The sequence below is a fragment of the Polypterus senegalus genome, chromosome 3, assembly GCF_016835505.1.
Source record: "Polypterus senegalus isolate Bchr_013 chromosome 3, ASM1683550v1, whole genome shotgun sequence".
Classification (NCBI taxonomy): domain Eukaryota; kingdom Metazoa; phylum Chordata; class Cladistia; order Polypteriformes; family Polypteridae; genus Polypterus; species Polypterus senegalus.
In genome coordinates, this window is record NC_053156.1 from 134,692,330 (window position 1) to 134,717,507 (window position 25,178).

Here is a 25,178-nt window from a genome sequence, read left to right on the forward strand (position 1 = left end):
CAAGGTGTCTGTCCCGAGGTAAAGTGCTGCAAAGAGTCTTGGAGGTCAGAGAGGAAATTAAGTTTTTTTCGGAGGAGGAGGAGGGTGTGCACGACATTGCAATCAAATTTAATGATGAACAATTTTTCATGAAAGTTGCATACCTAAGTGATATATTTTTGGAACAGATGAAGCACTTTAATCTGTAGCTTCAGGGAAAAAGACAAGCACCTTCCTCATGTGGCAGTCAAGATCAAAAGCTGATTTAGGACAGTAGGCTTGATCAAGGAAATGCACTCAGATTTTCAAAAGAATCTGCATTTGTTAAAACCAGAGATTCTAGAGACCTCACAGTGATTCCCTGTCTCACAGAGCACATCTCTTCAGTAAGACCATTTTTCCACAGTATTTCCCAAACAACCTGGGGCCTCATGTATAACGCTGTGCGTAGAACTCGCACTATAACATGGCGTAAGCACAAAAGCCAAAATGTGTTTACGCACAGAAAAATCCAGATGCAGGAATCTGTCGCATCTAACTTCCACGCTTCTTCCGCTACATAAATCCCGATCAGCGTGAAAACTAACGCTCGTGCACGTGCATTATGTAACGCCTCAAATCCTCCCAGAATTACGCCTATTTGAATATGCAAATCAATATAAATCGCCCTTAAGTGCAGCCTTCTGTGAAAAGACAATGGGAAAAGCACGGGGGAAAATATAAGAATTTCAGCGAATACCAAGTGGAGGCAAATGAAAACATACTATTTGTTCAAATAAACCGTGGTATAATCAACAAAAGGAAGTTGATCGAGTGACATAGCGTGTTGGAGAAACTTGAAAGCTCACATTCACAAAATCGCACAGTGCCGGAAATAAAAAAGAAGTCACATATCAAAGTCGCCGTGAAAAGCCGAGTTGTAGCCCACTGTCTGAGTGTCATATGAACGCTTATTAGGGTACAGAGAAAAAAGGCACACAGTGGGGAAAAAGCACGAAACGTCAACTTCAATCTCGACATTTCCACTTTAATCACGTAGTTTATTTTGTCATTAAATTAGAACATCATAAACTTCATCTTAAAATCGTTTAATTAACCAGTTTCTCAAATCACATCGTAATTAAAGTAGCACGTTAAATGCTTTGTTTTGTATTTGATCTTCTATGTGTTCTATGTGTGTGAATCACTACTTGCTTTTTAAACTGGCTCTCTTCCTCCAACTGGACACAGAGTCCATTACATTCGTAATATTACAGTTCTCTGAATAACTAAAATACTGAGATGTATACGTGATGTCATTTTCATGATGATAGGAGTTAAAGCACGTTATTAAACATGTGTTGCACTTCGATGAAATAATTTATTGCAGCAGTACAATCAGGGCTCTAGGCTTGTGGTGGCACTGGGCAGAGGAAGAATCGGTGGCTCCTTGCCCCGCCCGTCAGTAAGGTAGCTTATGCACAGTGGATGGCTACGTCCGTTGCGGACACTTCATAGCCGCCTCGTGCTCATGACACAAGCATTTAACTTTTGCCAAAATTTGTCGCTGTGTTTTTAGCTGTGTTGTTATTTTCTCTTTCTGTTTTATATTCAATATATATTGGCGCGCCCCAAGAGTCCTTGCTTTTCTTTCCCCAAGTAACCGATCGCCACACAATCAGCTCTGTAATAGACGTTAAGCCATCTGTAAGCTTAGCGCCGATTCTTCAAAACGCGTTTAAAGAACATTGAAATATCTTCGTAGTACATGTTTAATTATTCTATCCTTCACGACACTCCCAGTGAAGAATATAGATTATTTAAATGAAGTTAAAGTTTTATCTGTATAATTTAATAAACATATTTTGCTGCATTTCACCTTAAAAATGATATCGTCATCATATGTAAATACGCACTTTATAAAGTGGCTCAGGTTGTGAGATATTATAACTGTAGTGCAAGTTTACAGTGGGGTGATTGTACTTATAAGTACAAACAGTTCTACAAGGAGCAATTGATTGAGTGCATTTAAAGTTCTTGGGATTAAACTGTTTCTGAACCGCGAGGTCCGTACAGGAAAGGCTTTAAAACGTTTTGCCGTGGCAGAGACAGCGTGTCCTTAAAGCTGTATACCGATAATTCTCTTTCCGATCAGCTGCTGCTGTGATTTACACTCAGATACAGTGATATAAATACTCCGAGTTGCAGTGAGAGTAATATGGAAAAAGATGATCCGCTGTGGCAACTCCTAACGGGAGGTGCTAAAAGAAGAAGAAGAAGAAGAAGAAGGTGCAGTGAGAGTAGCAACGCTAAAGCAGTTATGGTATTTGGAATACTATGGCTGTTCCCTGGACCATTATAATGTTACAAGTTAATTACAATCAGATGCATTACACTAATAAACAATATGCGGTTAGTTTCTGTGTATTTATAAAACCGCGTCATGATATAAAATAATGAGTAATCACACAAGAACAGTACCATTGCTTTGACGCTGGGTGCTGCCAGTTTGCAAAACCGAGCGGAGAACTTGCGTACGACAAGGCATGAGGTACCGTGGAAAAGTGCGTGGCTTTACGCCAAGTGTAGGTTTTATACATCGCGATTTGAACGTGGAAAAGTTCTTACGCAACATTTCTGTGCTTACGCACCGTTTATACATGAGGCCCCTGGTGATTTCAGGTCTCCTGAAGAGAACCGGCTCATTTGACATGATGTTCGATTCCACCCTGAGGCTGAGGTGTACTCGGAAACTGAGTGAATTCTGACGTGGTGTGGAGAGGGAGTACCCACTCATAAGACAGAAGGCTGTGAGCATTTTGCTTCCTTTTGCAACATCCTATCTCTCTGAGCTTGAATTTCAGCTCTTGCCTCGCTGAAAACAAAGCACAGATCTAAGCTCAACATTGAGCACGGCTTGAGAGAGCAGTAATATCAAGTCTGCAACCCTGTTTTAAAAAGATATGCAATGCAAAACACTGCAGTCACTAATACAGCAGTAAGACCTGAGTTCTTACAAATTGACATATTTTCTTGCCAAGTAACTGCATTTTATTTTCATGTTTTTATTTTGTATTTTTGTATTATTTTATTTCTTTTTACACTGGCCGTACTTAACTGTTTATTCTCCTGGCAAAGGTGCTTGTAGTTCAGCATTTCTTTCTTCCTCAATATTTTTGAAAAAGCACACTGACTAATCAAGAAATTTAGTGACAAAAAAGACAAAAATGCGTTTTGAAAAGTTGACGTAAACAAAGGCTGTTCTGCACTTTTACCAGCACAAAAGAAACTATTGAAAAAGAAATCTTGCAGTTGTTATTCATGTCATTTCAATTTAATTAAACAAAATTTGGCCAATTCTGTTTCTAATGTCTGTTTTATATATGTATATTACTAGCTGTCCCCCACGACTCTGCCTCCATAGTAGTGAAACAGGACAAACTTTAAAAATCAATGAACAAACAGGTATCGCTAGCTAAGGGGAGGCAAGGTACGCTCCATAACGTGGCCAGAGTTACGCCAGCTCCAGCGGAGGCTGGTGCGTGAGTGAGGAGGACCCTCACACTTCCCCCTCCCCTTGGCCTGCAGCCTCTGTCTCGGATTAGCGCGAACATATTGTTCCTGCAAGCAAACGATGATACTTAGCACGATGAAAGAAATCGCAAAATCAACTGGAATGTTCAAGCAAATTATAGAAAAAAAACCCAATCTAAATCCATTAAGTAGTTCTCTCGTGAAAAATGGACAGACAGATGTTGGATTTTATATATATGTAGAGAAGACTAGCCGTCCCCCACGGCTCTGCCTGCATAGTAATGAAACAGGACAAACTTTAAAAATTAATAAACAAAACTCCAGGTATCCTTCTGCTCCACGCCACGCTGGCTTCCCACGAGTCCCTCGCCCGTAGCTAGCTAAGCAGAGGCAAGGTACACTCCAAAACGCAGAGGTAGACCGGCTCCCCACTCCTTGACGTCACGCTTCCCCCTCCCCTCGGCCCGTAGCCTCTGTCTCGAATTAGCAAGAATATATCGCTTTTGCAAGTGAAATATGGTTCTTAACGCAATCTGAGAAGTCGCAAAATCAACTGGAATGTTCAAGAAAATTCTAGAAAAAAACCCGATTTAAAACTCGTTAAGTAGTTCTCTTGTGAAAAGCGGACAGACAGACGTTGGATTCTATATATAGAGATTTATATGAAAGGTCAACTGCTTCCAAATGCGGCATGAGAACTACTGTACAAACTGAGTCATTATTTTCTGTGTCCAACTAAATATTTAGTACAGCATACTGCTGATCAAAAAGCTTCTGGTTTGCCTGACTTTTATAGCACACCCGTTTTAATCCATTGCATATTAGTAAAAAATAACCATCATACTTCCAGAACCCAATTAATGTTGAAAGCTATTATAGGAAAAAACATTTTTTGAATATACAATTATATGTAATTATTTTACTCTGACCACATTATCTGTCGAAGATAGTTAATAAAATTAAGTAAAAAATATTTGACATATGATATCTCTTGCCATATGTGTACCTTTGGCATTCCTTGTGCACCTTTCCTCAGTATCCTCATGTGTCTGATCTTATCTTTCTCTGTGCTCCTTATCTCATGTGCTTTCCTGAAAAGCCTGCTTCTCAGACTATGCCATTTCAAGGTGCCTTGCTCGCCTTCTGTCTGCTTTTTGACTACCACCAATGGAAGACTAGCTCCCATTACCTGTTGTGAAAACATTTTGTGAAAATGTCCCATCTTTGCTGGCAACTCTCTGATTTCCCTCCACGCCTTTGCTTCTCTTTGTGTGTCTCTATCTCCCTTGTCCTGCACTCCCTCTGTTGAGCATGTCTCCAAAACCAAACTGACCAATAAGACTTTGGCTGGGTGTAGGAACAACAGGTCACGGATCAAATGAAAAGATAGGACACCAGCTGGGTTGTCCCATTTAATTAAAACAGTCCAACAGCAAAACAACAAAAGTATTTGTCTCTTTGCCACAGAGTAGAAGATCGATTAGTGGAGTTCCATCCAGCAGATTGCTCTGAGTGCAAAAGATGCCTCCTTGCAGGCAGCCAGGCTTCTTATATCACACAAACTAGAAGGGGTGAGGCCAAGTGCCTTCACCAGGTGGTTTCTCAGTGCTGCAGGGAGCAAATGAGAAGAGAAGGTTAGGAACAGTGCCCGCTCTCACTCCAGTTGGTTATCACATATTTTGAATGACCCATTAGGAAATCCTCCGATGTATTTGCATGACAAGACCAAATCCAAACTGACCAATCAGATTGCTCGGAGAGACCAATACACGCACAACATACAAATTTACACAGACAGTAGTGCTTTATTATAGAGTAGATATAGTGGAAACCATCTCAAGGCACTTTAAAAGTAAAGATACATAATGCAATTGTTGCTCACGGTCACAGATTAATTATTGGCACCAATTGAACTGGCAACGTTATGGTTTTGAGCTCAGCTTCTTAAACACAACACCTGCTTCAAATAAACAAAACAATTGAAAGAAAGAAAAAAAAACACTTTATTTATAAAATAAACTTTGATTTGAATTTTTCTGCATTAGCAGTGAATGCATACTTTGTACATCACTAAAGAAAAGCATTGTGGTGACTATGGGAGAGTGGTTCGCACACATTGGCTTGGTCCAAGTCCAAAAATTGCTGTGGTGATTTTTTTTTATAAGCCATGATGGACATGGAGCTCTGCCATTAATCTTTGTCTGGGTCATGGAAATATGTCTAAGTTAATAAAGCAAAATTGTTGTATTTGTCTTAGTGACATTACATTTGTCACTCATTTCTCTTGCTATCCATGTCATTTATCTCTTTCCATAATACTCCCTTATTTTTCTTCTCGTTTCTCGTCCTTGCCCAAATCTTCCACCAGACCTTCGCTAGTACACCAGTACACCTTTCTTTAACCGTCTAAGAAGATCCCCTGTTCCCTCTAATCATGAGCCGGTCCAGTGATAACTCTCACTTAATATAGATCAGTACATGCTTCCACAAGGTGGCTATCATTATTATTATTATTATTATCTTAATTATTGTATGATAACTTATAAAATGCAATACCATATTAAAATAAAATGTAGTAATGTAATTCAAAATTTAGTGATCAAGCTTATGATAAGCTAAGAATATTTTTAGTATGAAACAGTGACTTGAAAAATTCTATAATGCACAATGAAGTGTTTGAATTTTGAAAAATATTACTAAACATCTTTGTAATATCCCCTAATCTTCCAAGAATGAGTACAAGGAAACAGAGTTTATATATAATAATGAATCATATTCATCAATCATTTAACCTAGGGATCTCAAACTCCAGTCCTGTTCATTCTAACCCTTTTCATAATTAGTGACCTGTTTTTGCTGCTAATTAACTTCTTTTGAATTAATTTTAATCATATTTAATTTATATATATATATATATATATATATATATATATATATATATATATATATATATATATATATATACAACAAAGGCAAAGCTATGGCCTGACCCGACACAGAAAGACACGGAGGCACATATAAAAAGTACAAATACTTTTATTTTTCTTCAGCTGTGGGACACGTCTTCCCCGTGCCACACAGCTCAGACACAGTCCCAAAGCACCAACACTAAATCACAACACACTCTTCTTCCTCTACCAACACTCCTCCACAAGCGTAGTCCGACCCTGGCTCTCTGAGTGGTGGTGGCTGGCCCTTTTTATAACCCACCCGGAAGTGTTCCAGGTGTTTGACCACCTGGTCCTAATTGCACCTCCAGGTGGGTCTGAAGATTCGTCCAGCCAGGCTGCTGAGTCCATGCAGCTCCCCCTAGCGGCCATCCGAGCCCCCAACCAGACTGTGGAGGACTCCATCTCCCATGGAGCCCTGCGGGTGGTTGGGGAATCACTGTCCACCATGGAGGCTGCCACCAAGCGTCCCGGGGGAGGTACTGGAGTGCCCATGGTGACTCCCCCGGAACATAAGCAGCAGGGGTGTTCCTGCCGGGCATGGGATCCGGCTGTCCTTCACAAAATACAAATACATATATATGTATACACACATATATATAAATATATATATATATATGTATACACACACATACACATATATATATATATAAGCAAGTTCAGTGGTCAATTATATATTCTGAATATTTTATATATTATATCATACATTATTCTGAAAATGTTTTTCTTATATTTTGATTTTCTCTCTCTATTTATTATTTATGTTTGTTGATGTCACATTGTTAACAAAGTCACTCTGATGTTTGTGTCTATGAATGCATTTCTTTTGCAGATCTGCTATTGTGCAAAGCCCAGTTACAGTATATGCCATGTTGATGCCATCTTATTAAAAAGCTTGTGCTTGACACATAGATCTCCCAGAGCATTGATACAATCAATGGCCCTTTGCTTTTCAATATAGCCAAAGCAACAGTGTTTGTTTTTTAATAATACATAATTGATAGTGGGTGGCGCAGTGGTAGCGCTGCTGCCTCGCAGTTAGGAGACCCGCGTTCGCTTCCCGGGTCCTCCTTGCGTGGAGTTTGCATGTTTTCCCCGTGTCTGCGTGGGTTTCCTCTGGGCACTCCGGTTTCCTCCCACAGTCCAAAGACATGCTGGTTAGGTGGACTGGTGATTCTAAATTGGCCCTAGTGTGTGGGTGTGTTTGTGTGTGTCCTGCGGTGGGTTGGCACCCTGCCCGGGATTGGTTCCTGCCTTTTGCCCTGTGTTGGCTGGGATTGGCTCCAGCAGACCCCCGTGACCCTGTGTTAGGATTCAGCGGGTTGGATAATGGATGGATGGATAGATAATTGATAGTTGTTGCTGTGCATAGTGTTTCTGAAACTCTTTTGTTGTTCTTCCATTCATTTACTTTTTTGTGTAGTTTGCTGAATTAATTTAGTTAATTAGTAAAATTAATTAATTAATTAATTAATTAATTAATTAACTGGCATCAGTCAGTTGCAGAAATAATGATTCTGCCCTTATGGGAGAGTATAGATAAAGGGGATGAGACCGAGTATAGGAGTCAGGTGGTCCACCCCTACAATTACTTGGAGGTCCATATTAATGACAGGTTGGACTATTCTCAGAACACAGAGGAATTATATAAAAAATGGCAGTGCAGCTTATTTTTCCTTAGGAGACTGTATTCCTTTAATGTGGGAAGTGACATCCTTCACATTCTCAATAACTCTGTTTTGACCAGTACAATTTGCTATGCTATGGTGTGGTGGGCTGGTAACCTCAAGAAAGGTCCACTGAATCAAAACATAATTAAAAGGGCAAGCTCAGTTATGGGATGCACTCTGGACCCCCTGGAGGTTGTAGCAAAGGAGAGAATGAGAAAAAAAAACTAAGTACCATTATGAGTAATACTGCGCATTCTCTCTCTGACCACTAACACTGAGTATTTTCAACCAATGAATTACTTAACAGATGTGTGTGAAGAAATGCTTTATCATAATGACGATGAAAATCTTAAAAACCAAGTAAAAGAAAAACAATAAAATATTCCTATATAACATACATAAATGCTTGGTAAATTCTAATAAAAATGCACCAGACTTAGCTTTTTAATTGCTACATTGACCTCAAAATATGGAAACTGGAAAATAACAGTTGGCTTAATTAGTCTAGAAGTCCAAATAATAACAACAGTTGGATGGAAAAAACTCAAGGTACATAGGGTTCCCAGGACAGAGTTTGAGAGCTATTGCTCTACACATTTGAAATATGTTTTCTTTTTCTACTTGAATCAGCCTTTGACTATATTCATTCAAGGACTTGTGTTTTGGATCACTGTCTTTCTTCTTTCTAAACCTCAGCTCGTAAGGTAAGCGATGAATGATCAGATATTTTGCTGTAGAATCCTCTGGTACAAAGTTTTAATGTTTCTTTAAAAGATGACAAGTACTTCAGAATATCTAAACCAGGGTTCTCAAAACTGGTCCTGGGGACCCACTGTGGCTGAAGGCTAATTAAGTCAACTGTTATTCCCCAGATTCTGTGTTTTGGGAACAATATAGAAATTAAAAAAAAAAAACTAAGTTTGGTTAAAAAAATATATGCATATTAAAATGTACTAAGCAGTTACATGTGAATAGTGTGCTTTTTTCTTTTTAACAATATTTTTATCTTGATTTCCATTCTACTTTTCCAAGTGTTCTAATTGTTTAATTAATCCATTATTTACTAATTAGTGGGTCTGATGCTGAAGTAGTTGCAGCCTTTGATTGTTCAGTATTGTTTTCCTGGGTGTCTGCTTTGCTCATTTTTAATTGTCATTAATAAGATACAACAAAGGGTAAAAACTGAACAGAGAAAGGGCAACATATAACGAAATCAATAAAAGGGAGTTAAGCATTTTAATCTATGGCAAAATAGAAATATTTCTAAATGTCTTATAAATCTAAAAATCATGCGGCTATGCTTTTCTACATTCAGAAAAGTATACCAGCATGATTTTTAGATTTATAAGACATTTAGAAATATTTCTATTTTGCTATAGATTAAAATGTAGAATAAGAGAAGAACAAAGATATACCAGCTAATTACAAACCGGATTCCAAAAAAGTTGGGACACTATACAAATCGTGAATAAAAACTGAATGCAATGGTGTGGAGGTGCCAACTTCTAATATTTTATTCAGAATAGAACATAAATCACGGAACAAAAGTTTAAACTGAGAAAATGTATCATTTTAAGGGAAAAATATGTTGATTCAGAATTTCATAGTGTCAACAAATCCCAAAAAAGTTGGGACAAGGCCATTTTCACCACTGTGTGGCATCTCCCCTTCTTCTTACAACACTCAACAGACGTCTGGGGACCGAGGAGACCAGTTTCTCAAGTTTAGAAATAGGAATGCTCTCCCATTCTTGTCTAATACAGGCCTCTAACTGTTCAATCGTCTTGGGCCTTCTTTGTCGCACCTTCCTTTTTATGATGCACCAAATGTTCTCTATAGGTGAAAGATCTGGACTGCAGACTGGCCATTTCAGTACCCGGATCCTTCTCCTACGCAGCCATGATGTTGTGATTGATGCAGAATGTGGTCTGGCATTATCTTGTTGAAAAATGCAGGGTCTTCCCTGAAAGAGATGACGTCTGGATGGGAGCATATGTTGTTCTAGAACCTGAATATATTTTTCTGCATTGATGGTGCCTTTCCAGACATGCAAGCTGCCCATGCCACACGCACTCATGCAACCCCATACCATCAGAGATGCAGGCTTCTGAACTGAGCGTTGATAACAACTTGGGTTGTCCTTGTCCTCTTTGGTCCGGATGACATGGCGTCCCAGATTTCCAAAAAGAACTTCGAATCGTGATTCGGCTGACCACAGAACAGTCTTCCATTTTGCCACACTCCATTTTAAATGATCCCTGGCCCAGTGAAAACGCCTGAGCTTGTGGATCTTGCTTAGAAATGGCTTCTTATTTGCACTGTAGAGTTTCAGCTGGCAACGGCGGATGGCACGGTGGATTGTGTTCACTGACAATGGTTTCTGGAAGTATTCCTGAGCCCATTCTGTGATTTCCTTTACAGTAGCATTCCTGTTTGTGGTGCAGTGTCGTTTAAGGGCCCGGAGATCACGGGCATCCAGTATGGTTTTACGGCCTTGACCCTTACGCACAGAGATTGTTCCAGATTCTCTGAATCTTCGGATGATGTTATGCACAGTTGATGATGATAGATGCAAAGTCTTTGCAATTTTTCGCTGGGTAACACCTTTCTGATATTGCTCCACTATCTTTCTGCGCAACATTGTGGGAATTGGTGATCCTCTACCCATCTTGGCTTCTGAGAGACACTGCCACTCTGAGAAGCTCTTTTTATACCCAATCATGTTGCCAATTGACCTAATTAGTGTTTATTGGTCTTCCAGCTCTTCGTTATGCTCAAATTTACTTTTTCCAGCCTCTTATTGCTACTTGTCCCAACTTTTTTGGGATTTGTTGACACCGTGAAATTTTGAATCAACATATTTTTCCTTTAAAATGATACATTTACTCGGATTAAACGTTTGATCTATCATCTACGTTCTATTACAAATAAAATATTGACATTTGCCATCTCCACATCATTGCATTCAGTTTTTATTCACAATTTGTTTAGTGTCCCAACTTTTTTGGAATCCGGTTTGTAAATGAGATCGGTGTTATCAGTTTTTGGCACTGATTATGAATCTGGTTTGAACAAAACCTGAAGCCACAGTTTGCCCCCAGGACTGACTGAGAACCCCTACTCTAAACGTTTGTCTCTCCACTTTTTGATTGTAGGTAGTGCCTGGTTGTAGCATACAGCTGACATGAGTCCACTGATTGTTCTTCCTGAATAATTATGAATCATCTAGGTACAGTTTAACAAATTTGAAGTGGGCACTTATTGTTTTATTATTGAGAAGAAGTTGGTACTCTGTCATAGATCACATTTTTATCCAATATCATTCTAAGCATTAAATAAGGAATACTAACTTTAACCAAAACAATGTAAAACTACATATTCTTAGATTTTATCAGTGGGTTCTTTGTAGCTTTGTACACAATAGTATACCCTGTTTTAGCACAACCACCTATCTTGGGATGATAGACTGTTTCCTCAGACTTTTTCCCCATATTGGTCTGACTATATTGAGCTGGTATCACAGAACCCTAAAAGTGTTTTATATCTTGTTCTGCTCATTAGCACCTTTTCTCCAGACAGCGTCATTGTGCAGTAAAAACATAACAGAAACATAAAAGTCTGTTTTTTTGCTCCTTGTAATTTTTCTTTACAACCCATGGTAATATGTTAACAATTTAATTTTGAGAAATGTGCATTTATTTAGATAATCCCACACATTTTCATTGTAAAATACACTTTTCTTGAAAAGATCTACCATTAAGAAGCAAACTGAACCTAAAGATGTTGGGCCTGCAAGGCCTTGGTACACATGTGTAACTTGCACATTTTGTTTCATCAGAATAATTGGTCAAAAGATGGGAGAAGTTTTAAAACAGGGGGTCTTTTGAAAAAAAAAAAGTAGAAGGTTCTGTTCATCTTTGTTACAGTGCATCCAGAAAGCATTCACAGCGCATCACTTTTTCCATATTTTGTTATGTTACAGCCTTATTCCAAAATGGATTAAATTAATTTTTTTCCTCAGAATTCTACACATAACACCCCATGATGACAACGTGAAAAAAGTTTGGTTGAGGTTTTTGCAAATTTATTAAAGATAAAAAAACTGAGAAATCACATGTACTTAAGTATTCACAGCCTTTGCTCAATACTTTGTCGATGCACCTTTGGCAGCAATCACAGCCTCAAGTCTTTTTGAATATGATGCCACAAGCTTGGCACACCTATCCTTGGCCAGCTTCGTCCATTCCTGTTTGCAGCACCTCTCAAGCTCCATCAGGTTGGATGGGAAGCGTCGGTGCACAGCCATTTTAAGATCTCTCCAGAGATGTTCAATCGGATTCAAGTCTGGGCTCTGGCTGGGCCACTCAAGGACATTCACAGAGTTGTCCTGAAGCCACTCCTTTGATATCTTTGCTGTGTGCTTAGGGTTGTTGCCCTGCTGAAAGATGAACCGTCGCCCCAGTCTGAGGTCAAGACCGCTCTGGAGAAGGTTTTCATCCAGGATGTCTCTGTACATTGCTGCAGTCATCTTTCCCTTTATCCTGACTAGTCTCCCAGTTCCTGCTGCTGAAAAACATCCCCACACCATGATGCTGCCACCACCATGCTTCACTGTAGGGATGGTATTGGCCTGGTGATGAGTGGTGCCTGGTTTCCTCCAAATGTGATGCCTGGCATTCACACCAAAGAGTTCAATCTTTGTCTCATCATTTTGTTTCTCATGGTCTGAGAGTCCTTCAGGTCCCTTTTGGCAAACTCCAGGCGGGCTGCCATGTGCCTTTTACTAAGGAGTGGCTTCCGTCTGGCCACTCTCCCATACAGGCCTGATTGGTGGATTGCTGCAGAGGTGGTTGTCCTTCTGGAAGGTTCTCCTCCTGTGACACTCTGACAGAGTGACCCGGGTTCTTGGTCACCTCCCTGACTAATCCCCTTGTAGACGATTGTCGCGAATTTGCATCAAACCGCTTGCAGGCTGATTGCAGCCGTGGTGGCACATGTATCCCGCTAATGCCGATTGCTGCATATTCGATACGTTCCAAGGATTGTATTGAAAGCGCTTCTCATCCCATCTAGTGGTCGTAGTGGAAACTACAACTGCCTAATGGAAGCGAAGTGTTGTTGTTTCCATGCGCGTGGATTTTGGCTGCTTACTTCGAGAAATTCTCCACATTTGAGGTAAATTGCGCTAAGATAAAAATACATATAAGCTTATTGTTTTCTCCTATTGCTGATATTTCAGAATAAACTACATGTGACAAAAATTCCGGAAATTATACGCCGTTTTCGCTATGTCGCTTTTTCGCTACATTCGGCAAATATGAATAATAATGTATTTAGGTGCAATATCGTAGAAATTCAAATTCCTGTGCATAGATTTCAAATGCTTTGCATTTTGATTCTAGTTAATTTCTAGAATTAATGTAAAAATAGCATACTGAGATATAAATGCGATTTCTGCCCTTTATTTTAAGGGAGAACTAAATGAAAACATCAACTTTCTACAGGAAGCGAGCTGGTGGACTTCAAATCAGGGTTCCACCAGTTGAAAGTGATGACAGCTGTCTCAGTGATAGTGAGGATAGCGATGAAGACTACATACCTACACCTTTATCACAAGGTGATGTTTCTGAAGATGAAAGCAGCAGTAATGAGAGTACTGACAATGAATAAGCTTTTCAAAATCAGGCCAATTATTGATTCACTTCTCCCAAAATTTCAGGGTCTACCACAAGATCAAATGTTGTCTGTTGATGAGCAAATGGTGCCATTCAAAGGTAGATCTAGCCTAAAGCAATATATCCCCAAGAAGCCATACAAATGGGGATACAAAATCTTTGTGCTTTGTCATACTAAAGGCCTGGTGCATTCATTTGACATATTTGCAGAGAAAATGGATCCTGTACCTGGAGAACCTAACATTGCTGCAAGTAGAAACATTGTGCTAAAGCTTGCACAAGTTATTCGTGGTGCTCTCAATCACTTACTGTATTTTGACAACTGGTTTTCTTCCTTGGATTTGTTTGTTGCCCTTGTAAACAAGAGAATACTAGCCCTTGGGACTGTGCAGCAAAGTTGCCTGCAAGGGTGCAATTTCAGTGTGGACACTGATATGAAGAAGGAGGGAAGAGAGACATTTGAAGGGAAAAAGGTTGTTGTAGTCAATGTAGAAATAAGAGCAGTAAAATGGTGTGATAAAGAGGGGTGATCGTTGCCAGCACTTTTGCCAGTACCCAGCCTATTTCTAATGTAGAAAGATGGGATAGAAAGTCAAAAAAGAAAGTGTCTATAGTATGCCCAAACATCATCAGCCTGTACAAGTTCATGGGCAGCTTTGATGCTCTTGACGCACTAATTGCATATTATCGCATCCACATAAGGTCAAAAAAGTACTATCATAGGTTCTTTTTCATTTTGTTGATAACAAGAACAACTGCTTTTGAGAATTCCACGAATAAGACTGTTTCTCTTCATGTGACTTGTTGTTAATTTCATGACATTCTACTGATTTTTGGAAAATTTTTGTAATTTGGATTGTTGACTGGAGGAACTGATCAATAACAGCATCGATAAAATAACCTACATACCTGAGAGTGGAAAATGTTTAATTACTGTTATACCCAGTTATGCCTAATGTCGCTAATTTGCATCATACCTAAATTTATATTTAATATATGTGCTATATTCAAATTAAGAATGTCCACTTAATTTAGCATCTATTTGACAGCAAAAACACAAATAATTATTTTTTTTATATAATTGTAAATAAATTCAGGCAACAAGGGGCTTAGGCCCTTCTCCCCCGATTGCTCAGTTTAGATGGCCGACCAGTTCTAGGAAGAGTCCTGGTGGTTTCGAACTTCTTCCACTTATGGATGATGGACGCCACTGTGCTCATTGGGACTTTAAAAGCAGCAGAAATTTTTCTGTAACCTTCCCCAGATTTGTGCCTCGAGACAATCCTGTCTTGGAGGTCTACAGACAATTCCTTTGACTTCATGCTTGGTTTGTGCTCTGACATGAACTGTCAACTGTGGGACCTTATATAGACAGGTGTGTGCCTTTCTAAATCATGTCCAATCAACTGAATTTACCACAGGTGGACTCCAATTAAGCTGCAGAATCATCTCAAGGATGATCAGGGGAAACAGGATGCACCTGAGCTCAGTTTTGAGCTTCATGGCAAAGGCTGTGAATACTTATGTACATGTGCTTTCTCGATTTTTTTATTTTTAATAAATTTTCAAAAACCTCAAGTAAACTTTTTTCATGTTGTCATTATGGGGTGTTGTGTGTAGAATTATGAGGAAAAAAATGAATTTAATCCATTTTGGAATAAGGCTGTAACATAAAATGTGGAAAAAGTGATGCGCTGTGAATACTTTCCAGATGCATTGTATTTCCTGAAATTAACTACTGGAAAATGCAAAGCAAAATTTTTTTTTTTGGAAATTTTATTAATTTTATTGTAATCATTCCATACAAATCAATCAATTTTTACAAAAATCAGGATTGAGAAAAAGTCGACCCCCACCCCTCAAAACAAATATTTAATGAGCTAGAACAGGGGTCCTCAATCACGGTCCTGGAAGGCCACAGTGGCTGCAGGTTTTTGCTCCAACCCAGTTGCTTAATATGAAGCACTTATTGCTCAAGTAACACTTCTGCTTCACTTTAGTTGTGTTGCTCATTAAGATTTTGAACCCTTATTGCTTATTTTAGTCTTAAACAGCTTTATTCTTGGTTTTTAATTGCGCCTAATTAGCAATAACATGTAAATGACAAAACAGACCAGCATGTCTCCATTTAGCTTGTTACCATTTACACCTGTGTGTATTTATCATGCACTATTGGGTTTAATTACATACTTGGAAGGATAGTGAGGAGAAAAAAGTGTAGGACTGAGAATTACTCATCCATTTTATCCTTCAAATCATTTGGCCGATATCCTTAGAAAGGGGAAGAAAATCTAGGATATGAGAGTTACCTGACTTAGCAGAGTTAAAGCACTAACAAGCCATGAACTTAAGTTATTGGCAAGAATTGCTTTCTAATTAAGCAACCAAGTTAGAATAAAAACCTGCAGCCACTGTGGCCCCCTCAGGACTGTGACTGAGAACTCCTGAGCTAGAAGAATGTTTTTGTTTAATGTGTAAATAAATGCTATTATTGTGCAAGCCTTTTGTTGTAATATGCTGTACTGTACATTGCTCTTGCATTTCTAAAATTTTCTGAATGTTTTCAAAGCAATTTATATATATATATATATATATATATATATATATATATATATATATATGTGTGTGTGTTCATGGTGGCAACACCAGACTTTCTAACTATTCATTTATATGAAAAGCTTCAGTAAGTATAAAATCATACAGCTTATTTTATATCTCAGTTAAATGATGATAAAATTAATCATTCTTTTAAATATTTGTAATTATTTTGAAGAAAGAGAATATGAAAAAATATTATTTTTAACTTTCAAATACACTTTATGAGTAAATTATTTAAAAAAATGTAGGTATCTGAAACTGGTTTGTAAGACTCAGTCAAAAAAAGTTAGCTGGAAAAAAGAGCACATTTTTCACCAAGATTTTGTTGCTGAGAATCTTCTTTTCATAATGTTTGAGGCAGTTCCAGAATGACAAGTATGCAAGTGATGTTAAATGTGGTGCAAAAGGCAAGCTTGAATGTGGTCAATATAACCTTTTATTATCCTTAAGTAATGGTGAAGCATACCACTGTTTTACTACTATGATTGCCATCTTTTTTGTGATGTATTATTTTTTGTGAAACTGCGGCCTTTTTGGAGAAACCTGTCTTATATAAAAGTATGTACAGTACGTTTCAAATACTTATTGTCCTTATTATTGAAAAAAGCTACGTATATGCATAGCTTCCTATGAATATTTCACAAGTTGTGAGACTGTGTACAATTATATACAATAAATACTGCATACATTATATACAAAATATATTTGCAAGTTTTTATTTATATACATTGTGACGGACAGCCGGGTCCCATGCCCGGCCGGGACGCCTCTGCTGCATACGTCCCGGGAGAGCCATCATGGACATGGCAGTACCTCCCCCGGGGCGCTTGGGGGCAATCTCCCTGGCCGTGGATCCCTCCTCAATCTCCCCCGTGGCTCCATGGGACATGGAGTCCACCACAGCAGCCCGGTTGGGAGATGGGGTGGCCGCTAGGGGGTGCTGCAAAGAACCAGCCACCACACTGGACGGTTTATCAGCCCCACCCGGAGGTGCAATTAAGACCAGCTGGTCAGGCACCTGGAACCCTTCCGGGTGGGGTATAAAAGGGCCCGCCTCCCAGCAATCAGGGCCAGAATCGGGAGGAAGAGGACAAGGTTGCCTGGGAGGAGTGGTGGAGGAGGAAAGTTTGGTTTGGTGTGAGTTTTGTGTTTGGGACTGAGTTGGGCCGGTGGGACACGGGGAAGATGTGTGCCCACGGCTGTAGAAATAATAATAATAAAAAACCTTGAGTGTGAACACGTGCCTCTGCGTGGTCTGTGCTGGGTCAGACGCTATAAAGCGCCTTTATCACAACATAAAGATGCTTCATTGGTGTTGAGTTAGTGCTGCTGCCACTCGGTTCCAGGGACATGAGCTTTAACCTCAACCCAGTGACTGTCTGAGTGGAGTTTGCATGGTTCTCTTCGAATATGTGTAGGAGTTTCCCCTGGTTTTTCTGTAACTTCCTGATGATGTGTAAAGTATATTAGGTTAACAGATTACTCCAAACTTTCATGGTTTGAGTAATTATGGCAGTGTGCCTGAGTGTGTCCAGCACTGAACTGTCATTTCATCCAGAGTTGGTTCCTGCATAACACATTGGCAGTGGAATAACATGTGATTTCTGCAATCCTAGAACTGGATAAACTTGGTTTAGATAATAGATGGATGGATATATAGAGTGTGTTATACAGCTATTTAAATTGTTCCATTACTAAACCTTCATAGTGATAAATGCTCATCCTTCAGTATGTCAGGTATTAGGAAACCATCTTAAATGTTTGAAATCTGATTGCTCTAGCCATGAAATGTGGCTGCTAAAGCTTGCGGTAATGTCAATGACCTAAGTTTGCACTGATTCAGCCAAAATAAATTGCAAGCCTTTAAATGATGGCAGTGTTATCTTGCTATCTGCAGAGTTTCTAAACAAACTTGTTTTCTTTATTAATGTTAAGGGTGACTCTCATTTTTCCACTGATTCAGGATAACAAAGCAGTTAAGTAATGATTGATGTGTTACTTTTATTAACAAATACAACTGATTGAAAATCTGAAACACAATGTAAAGTTTTCAAAGGATATGTTGGTTTAGGTATAGATAAATTACAATGGACTCAGACTAGTCAAACCCTAAAAAATACCACATCTAAGTATGGATAGAAATGAGATTCCTTGTAAATTGTTAAAACTGTGTAGAAAAATCCCATGTTACACTATTGAAGGTAATGCTTAATTATAAAAAACATAAAGCCACACTGAAAGTTATCATAAAGTGCTGTTTTACAATAATGCTGAACTTATGAAACATCACTCTTTCATAAGAATTTAGAATTATAGCCCCCATTTCAAATTTACAGTGTCATTTTATTCTAAAAAACAGATCTATAGTACATTTAGCTTGTTTAGTAGAGTCCTGGAAATGGGCATTTGAAGGTACTGTATCTGTGACAGTGCTGGCCTGTAGATATTTGAATTCTGTTCAGCAAGGTCTACTATCACAAGTGAATTTTCAAAAAAGGTTATTGGAGCTGAACTTAAGGGATAGTGGATTAGTTTTGTTGTAGGAATTAATCATTGAATTTCTTCCAAAATGACTTACACTTATCAGAGATTTACAATTCACTTAAGTTTTTTTACTCCTTTTCTTCCTTGCCAGCTTCTCAATTCATTTTGATTACACATTATTATTTTTCTGTAATAGACAATTAGAGACGTTAGTCAAGAGGTCGAGAAATATGCATGTTAACTTCATCTTTCTGGAGTGACATGATTTCTTATGAATTCAGTCACCCCACCCTTTTACTGGTATTACTTCTGTTTTTTCTTGCTGACATTGTGGTATTCTTTGTTGTTGCATTTAATTTTCTGGTTATGTGAATTTCTGCTTTTTATCTTAGTTTTCAGATTAGCCATTATGTTCCTTAGTTGTAGAAAATATTGCTTGTCTGATTATTCTTTTGCTAAACACTTTTAGATCTTTTTCATATTTCTAATATAATGCACAAAATTGTTCCTGCATTCAGGACAGTTTGGGAATATATACAGTAGGTAGTAGAGATGAAAAGATACCCATTACATAAACATCTTTTAGCATTAAAGAATCAGTCTCAACACACAAAAAGGTTTGGGGCAGCCACCCGTATATTGTCCCTGGCTTCAAAAAGGTATAGAAATAATGATGTCATTCTGCCATTGTTGATGATAAATCAGAAAGGTTTTCCCGTATGTTGTCTGCAAAGATAACAGAAGTAGGTTTAGCGCACCCTGTCACCCCCTGGCTGGTGGGTAATTACCTCCACTTGGTCCATTCAGCTTCCTCCTAATCGCACATGTGTGACAATATGCAGTATGCATTCCATACGTGATAGTTTTGAACATGTTTGAGACCATTTTCATACTGAACTACAATGGTGTTGGACTTACAGTTTGCAACAAATTAGTGATGCTCTGATCTACTATAGATCTAAATGAGCAGATTTTCGCTACAACAGACCCAGTTGGTAAATGGTAAATTGGCCAATCACAAAAAGCTATTTTTTTCAGCATCTGCTTGTCTAATCTTTATGGTATTTTAGTCTTCCTTAAATGAGGTATTACGGTAGTTGAGCTAGCACAGAGAGCAGTAAAGTAGAATTTAATAGAGAGAGAGCGAGAAGACCCAAATATTTGCCTTTACATTAAGGAAAGTGGAAGGCTAAACTAAGTAAAACGAATCAGAGGAGTAGTCCGGTCCAATTAGGCAAATGGAAATGGCAAGAAAAACTTCTTTAATGAATTCAGACCTTTTTATGTCCTTTAATTAAAATAGACACTTTTTATGAGCTTGGACAGTGAGTGAGCTCATGTTAAGTTCAGCAGCTCACATTTTCAATTAGAAAAAGAACAGATATGAAGAATTTCAAATTGCTACTTAGTAAACAGTAAGCTTTTTAGCTTAACAGCAAAATTTGTGTATTGTACTTGTAAACTTGTTAAGCATGTTAGACTTTTATCTTCTTGATAAACATTTTATTAACATTTGAAACATTATTTGTTTGTCTATATCATATACTGTAGTGTAAGTTTTGGTAAGACAATGTCCTGCATAAATGGGTTAAACAACTGGATGGATGAATAGATAGATGAAAATGATACAATGAGGGCAATATTTTTGCATTGGGTGTGATAAGGTTGGACAGAATTAGAATTGAGTACATTAGAGGGTCAGCTCAGGCGGTTGCGAGACAAAGTCAAAGAGGCGATATTGTGTTGGCTTGGACATGTGCAGAGGAGAGATGCTGAGTTTATTGGGAAAAGGATATTAAGGATAGAGCTGCCGGAAAAGGGGAAGGCCTAAGAGAAGGTTTATGGATGTGGTGAGAGAGGACATGCAGGTGATGGGTGTAACAGAATGCAGAGGATAGAAAGATATGGAAGAATATAATCCGCTGTGATGACCCTTAACGGGAGGAGCCAAAAGAAGGCGAAGAAGAAGATTCCTACACATCATAACCTAGTTTACTATCTTCCAGGCACATAGTCACCACTTGTACAACCTGGTGGAAATCTATACATAATTTGTGTATCTTTAAATGAAGAAAATAAATTCCATTATGTGTTACAGATTCTTACACTCCCTCAGATAGTGCACAGTGTTTTTATCCCTCAAATATATATGGTATAACTCAAGTATAATGCAATGCAAAATTTAAAAAAAAAACAAGACAAGACAATGACAACGCATTTTCCCCATACAGTAGCTAAGCCCCTACCCTGTGTTCCACCATGCAGTGAGTTTGCTGATGTGCTGTATTTTATTGTATTGTTCTTTGGCTGATGCCTCAGGGTTACTTAAGAACAGGCAAACAGGAACGCAATACACTTTAACACTCAGTAACTCTTACCAACAAACTTTCTGTTTCTTCTCTTTTCACTCTTTAGAACTAGGTCAGTGAAGACATTTTAGGCACTTTCAGGGCACCATGCCACAGATTCTGTCCCTTAGTGACAGCAAAATCTCCTCTACACTCAATTCAGAGAACCTTTATGGCCAGTGTAACAAGACTCAGAGAGGCCTGTCAAATGAGAAGGTATCAGCTACAGCCCACTGGTTTAACTGTATAAGGTGTGAATGGTGGGTTTGTAAGGTGATGGTCAAAGACACAAACACAGGATTCAGTGGATGTTATACTTTTTTGGCTTCCTTTATTGCAGCTGTACTTTCTTTCTGCAAATATATCAACCCCAGTCCCTGTCCCTCCTTTTTCTTTCTTACTACTTCTCCACATAACAAATTGCAAAACAGAAAATGTCTCTGTGAAAGTAAAGCAAGCTGCAACCTTAGACCACCAAGTGTTCAAACGTTTAAAGGACATACAAATACTAACTTATGAATTTGTAATTATTAATAGTCTAAATGATTTGAATGAATTTAATAATTTACCTATAACATATTGTACTATAATTGCTTATTGCTTTTCATCATGAAAATATTATAATCTCAGTATAACCTTTAGTATTCCGAATGTTCGAAGAGATGTCAAAATTTCTTTTTAATGTATTATGCGATTGCTGCCCATGGTCAAGGTCAGTGGAAGAGGAAGCCTGTTTAAGAAGCACATAGTGAGTAACGACTAGGTCAGCTAGCTCTTAGATTACAAAGGATTGTTTAACAATTTACTTTAGTTATGATGGGGTTCGAGAAACACTCTTAAATTAAGTATTGATCTTATGATGGAGTTTACAGTGTTCTTAGTGTTACAGTGTTTTTGGGAAACACACCCTTCTTCTGAAATGTAAAACACAATTTTCGTGACAGTTAATAGTTTTTTCTCTGATTAAATAATTAATACATCTGTTTTGTTTTGTTGTTGGTTTCTTTTTGTAGGTTGGTAAAAGATGCTCCTTGGGATGAAGTTCCTCTTGCACATTCTCTTGTTGGATTTGCTACTGCCTATGATTTTCTTTACAATCACCTGAGTAAATCACAGCAGGAGCATTATCTGGAAGTAATTGCCAATGCCTCTAGGTACATGTATGAAAAGTCATACAGTCGAGGATGGGGTTTCCAATATTTACACAACCATCAACCAACAAACTGTGTCGCCCTCTTAACTGGGAGCCTTATTCTTATGAACCAAGGTATGTTGAGAGAAACCTCACACTTTGATCTTGGGGTGCTAAATCTGGCCCACAATCTATTTATGCACTTTTCTGTTGTTTTACAACAGGTTGATTATTATTAATAGATAATAGACAGTCTTTCTCATTCCCTGTGCTGTGAAAAGCAAAATATTGTTAATGTCTAGATTTGCTATGAATTGAATGTGTTTAAACTCATGCCTCTCATTTTCAACATATTATGATTGGCTCTGTTGTTTTCTGCTTTATATATAAAGAATTTGATTTTATTTACACTTTAAGTTAATATTTACACTTTAAATTAATATTTTAATCTTAAGAAACTGTTTTCTGAAAATCAAATATTAAAAAAATACTCTAAATGTAATTATTAGAAGGGTGAATTCTTCTTATTTTGAATGTTTTTAATTAGTGATGAAAGAAGACAAGTCGGCCTTTACTTGGTACTTGGACTAGAATGTTGTAAATTCAGAGTTTATAGTCTTAGGTTACTTCAAAGCAAAGGACTTTTCAAGTACTACTAGATCACATTAATCTAAGAATATGAGAAGCAAATCTAAAAATATGAAAAACAATCTACACATTGATATTTGGAAACCAATGTAATAAAGAAAAGTGTATAAATTGAAATTGGAATTTTACTAGTGTATATGGCTATTAGTAAGTCAGACATAGCACAAGCAGAAATGAAAAGTAAATATTTTATTTAAACTACAGGATGTAATCACTATTCACATCTGCATTAAGTAGGCTGAATCTACATTTGTAATCTAGACTGGATGCTTGAAATCTTTCCCCCAATATTTATCAACTTTGTAAAATTTATTAACTATTGATTTTGATAAGAGAATGTTACCATGTATGAAAAACTAAAAACAAGATTCATATTTCATATTGTTTATGTTAAGCATCTGCAAAGTTGAAGTCAGTGCATTAATTAACTTCAGCAGTATGTTCTCCAAGAAAGTGTCTATATTTTGAGAAAATAAGAGTGGCATCATCATCGTTAAAAATGAAGTCATATTTTACTATGTTGTAGAGTCAAGTGTAGTCAAGTCATTGTATTTGCCTACTCTAAACCGGATAGCCAAGGTGGGAATCACAGGATATTTATATTAGTACTTTCAAGCTAATAATTATTATTTTGTCTGAAGTTTGAAGTCCAGGAGATAATTCAGTTTTGACTTCATAAAATCGTTTTTTATAGTTACAGTCACCCAGTATTGTTTATTTTCCGTTGTAGCAGGTGAAATGCTTGCAGAGGTATAAAGCTATAATTCTGAAGTAGCGTACATAATAAAGCCAGCTGTGATAATACAGCATTCAAAAACATTGGCTTTTTAAACATTTTTAACAGTATTTATATTTGGAGTAATTATCTTTATTTTTATGTAAATGACTGCTGGTACTTGAGATAACTTCAGCATGTAGTCTCTTATAAGTGTAATTTATCCAGCTTTTTATTATTATTGATTATTGTATAATTAACAAGCATTGGCAAAAATGTATTTGTATAGAGTAAGCCCCACCAATATTCTTAAGTTTTAACAATATAAAAAATATTTTGTTTAAGATGATCAGTACAGTACATACTCCAACAAGCTGCTTCTGTCTAGTATGGTTCCCCCTCACCCAAAACAGAAGCAACTAGTAGGAGAAAAAAAAAAACAAACTCTACTCTGTGTAGTGTAGCATAGCATTTTCCTTGCTATGCTCGAGAACAGCATTTGTCTTTGAAAAAGAAAACTCCAGCCTGGAGTACTGCAAATTAAACTGAACAAACGGTGTTCGTTTTTAAAATTTTTCCCCTCAAAAACCAGCTGTGACCATTTTTTTTATACATTCTGTGAAAAAATGAAATAGGATTAGTTTAAAGCATTATTTGTATTTGTAAAGCATTATATACAGTATATACTGTATATATATATATATATATATATATATATATATATATATATATATATAAAGGTTTGGGGCAGCCATCCATATAATCTGGTATCCTGGCTGCAAAAGTAATGTTCAGCAAATACAGCACTGATGTGCACAAAACCGAGTCCAAAACAGAACTGAGGGAATAGGGAAAAGGTGGAGGCTTTTAAAGGGGAAGACAGGAAGTGAAGTCAAAGGGGTCAGGCTCATGTAGGTCTTCTGTCATTGGTGCGAGCCCGGACGTGACATCACAGGGGCCGGAGCCGGCAAGGTCTTCTTCCATTGGCTTGGTCCCGGAAATGACGTCAAGAGGACCAGGCGGAATCTCCCGTGAATGGTCTGCAGGCAAGGGAGAAAAAGAGTCAGTGCACTCTGCCACATCCTGGTATGTCTCGGAACTGTCCTTACTCAAGCCCTTTAGCTGCCTCCGATGTGCATGTGTGTATCAAGGCCCTCCCCTCAGCCCAGACCCATCCGGTCGGGCGACCCTGACCGAGAGGTCGTGAACCCAAGAGAGGGCATTAACGTTGACGTGAAGAGTGCCCCAACAATGAACAAGTGAAAACTTGTACAGCTGGAGGTCAAGAAACCACCTGGTGACCCGCGGATTCGACTCCTTGTGCAGAGCCATCCACTGTAAAGGAGCATGGTCCGTGACAAGGGTGAATTCCCAGCCCAGCAGGTAGTACCTCATTTAACCACCAAAGCCTCTCTCTCCACCGCCACATACCTGGTCTCCTGGTCCAACAGTTTCCGGCTCAGGAACA

At 38.1% G+C, this 25,178-nt stretch overlaps 1 protein-coding gene across 2 annotated transcripts in view; it reads left to right on the plus strand.

Moving 5' to 3' along the window:
- dse (dermatan sulfate epimerase) overlaps positions 1-25,178 on the plus strand; it is a 90,333-nt gene that overhangs the window by 18,348 nt on the left and 46,807 nt on the right. For both annotated transcript variants that reach the window (XM_039747964.1, XM_039747963.1), the window contains exon 3: positions 22,229-22,482. In XM_039747964.1, coding sequence (XP_039603898.1) covers positions 22,229-22,482 — 254 coding nt within the window. The remainder of the gene's footprint in view (positions 1-22,228; positions 22,483-25,178) is intronic.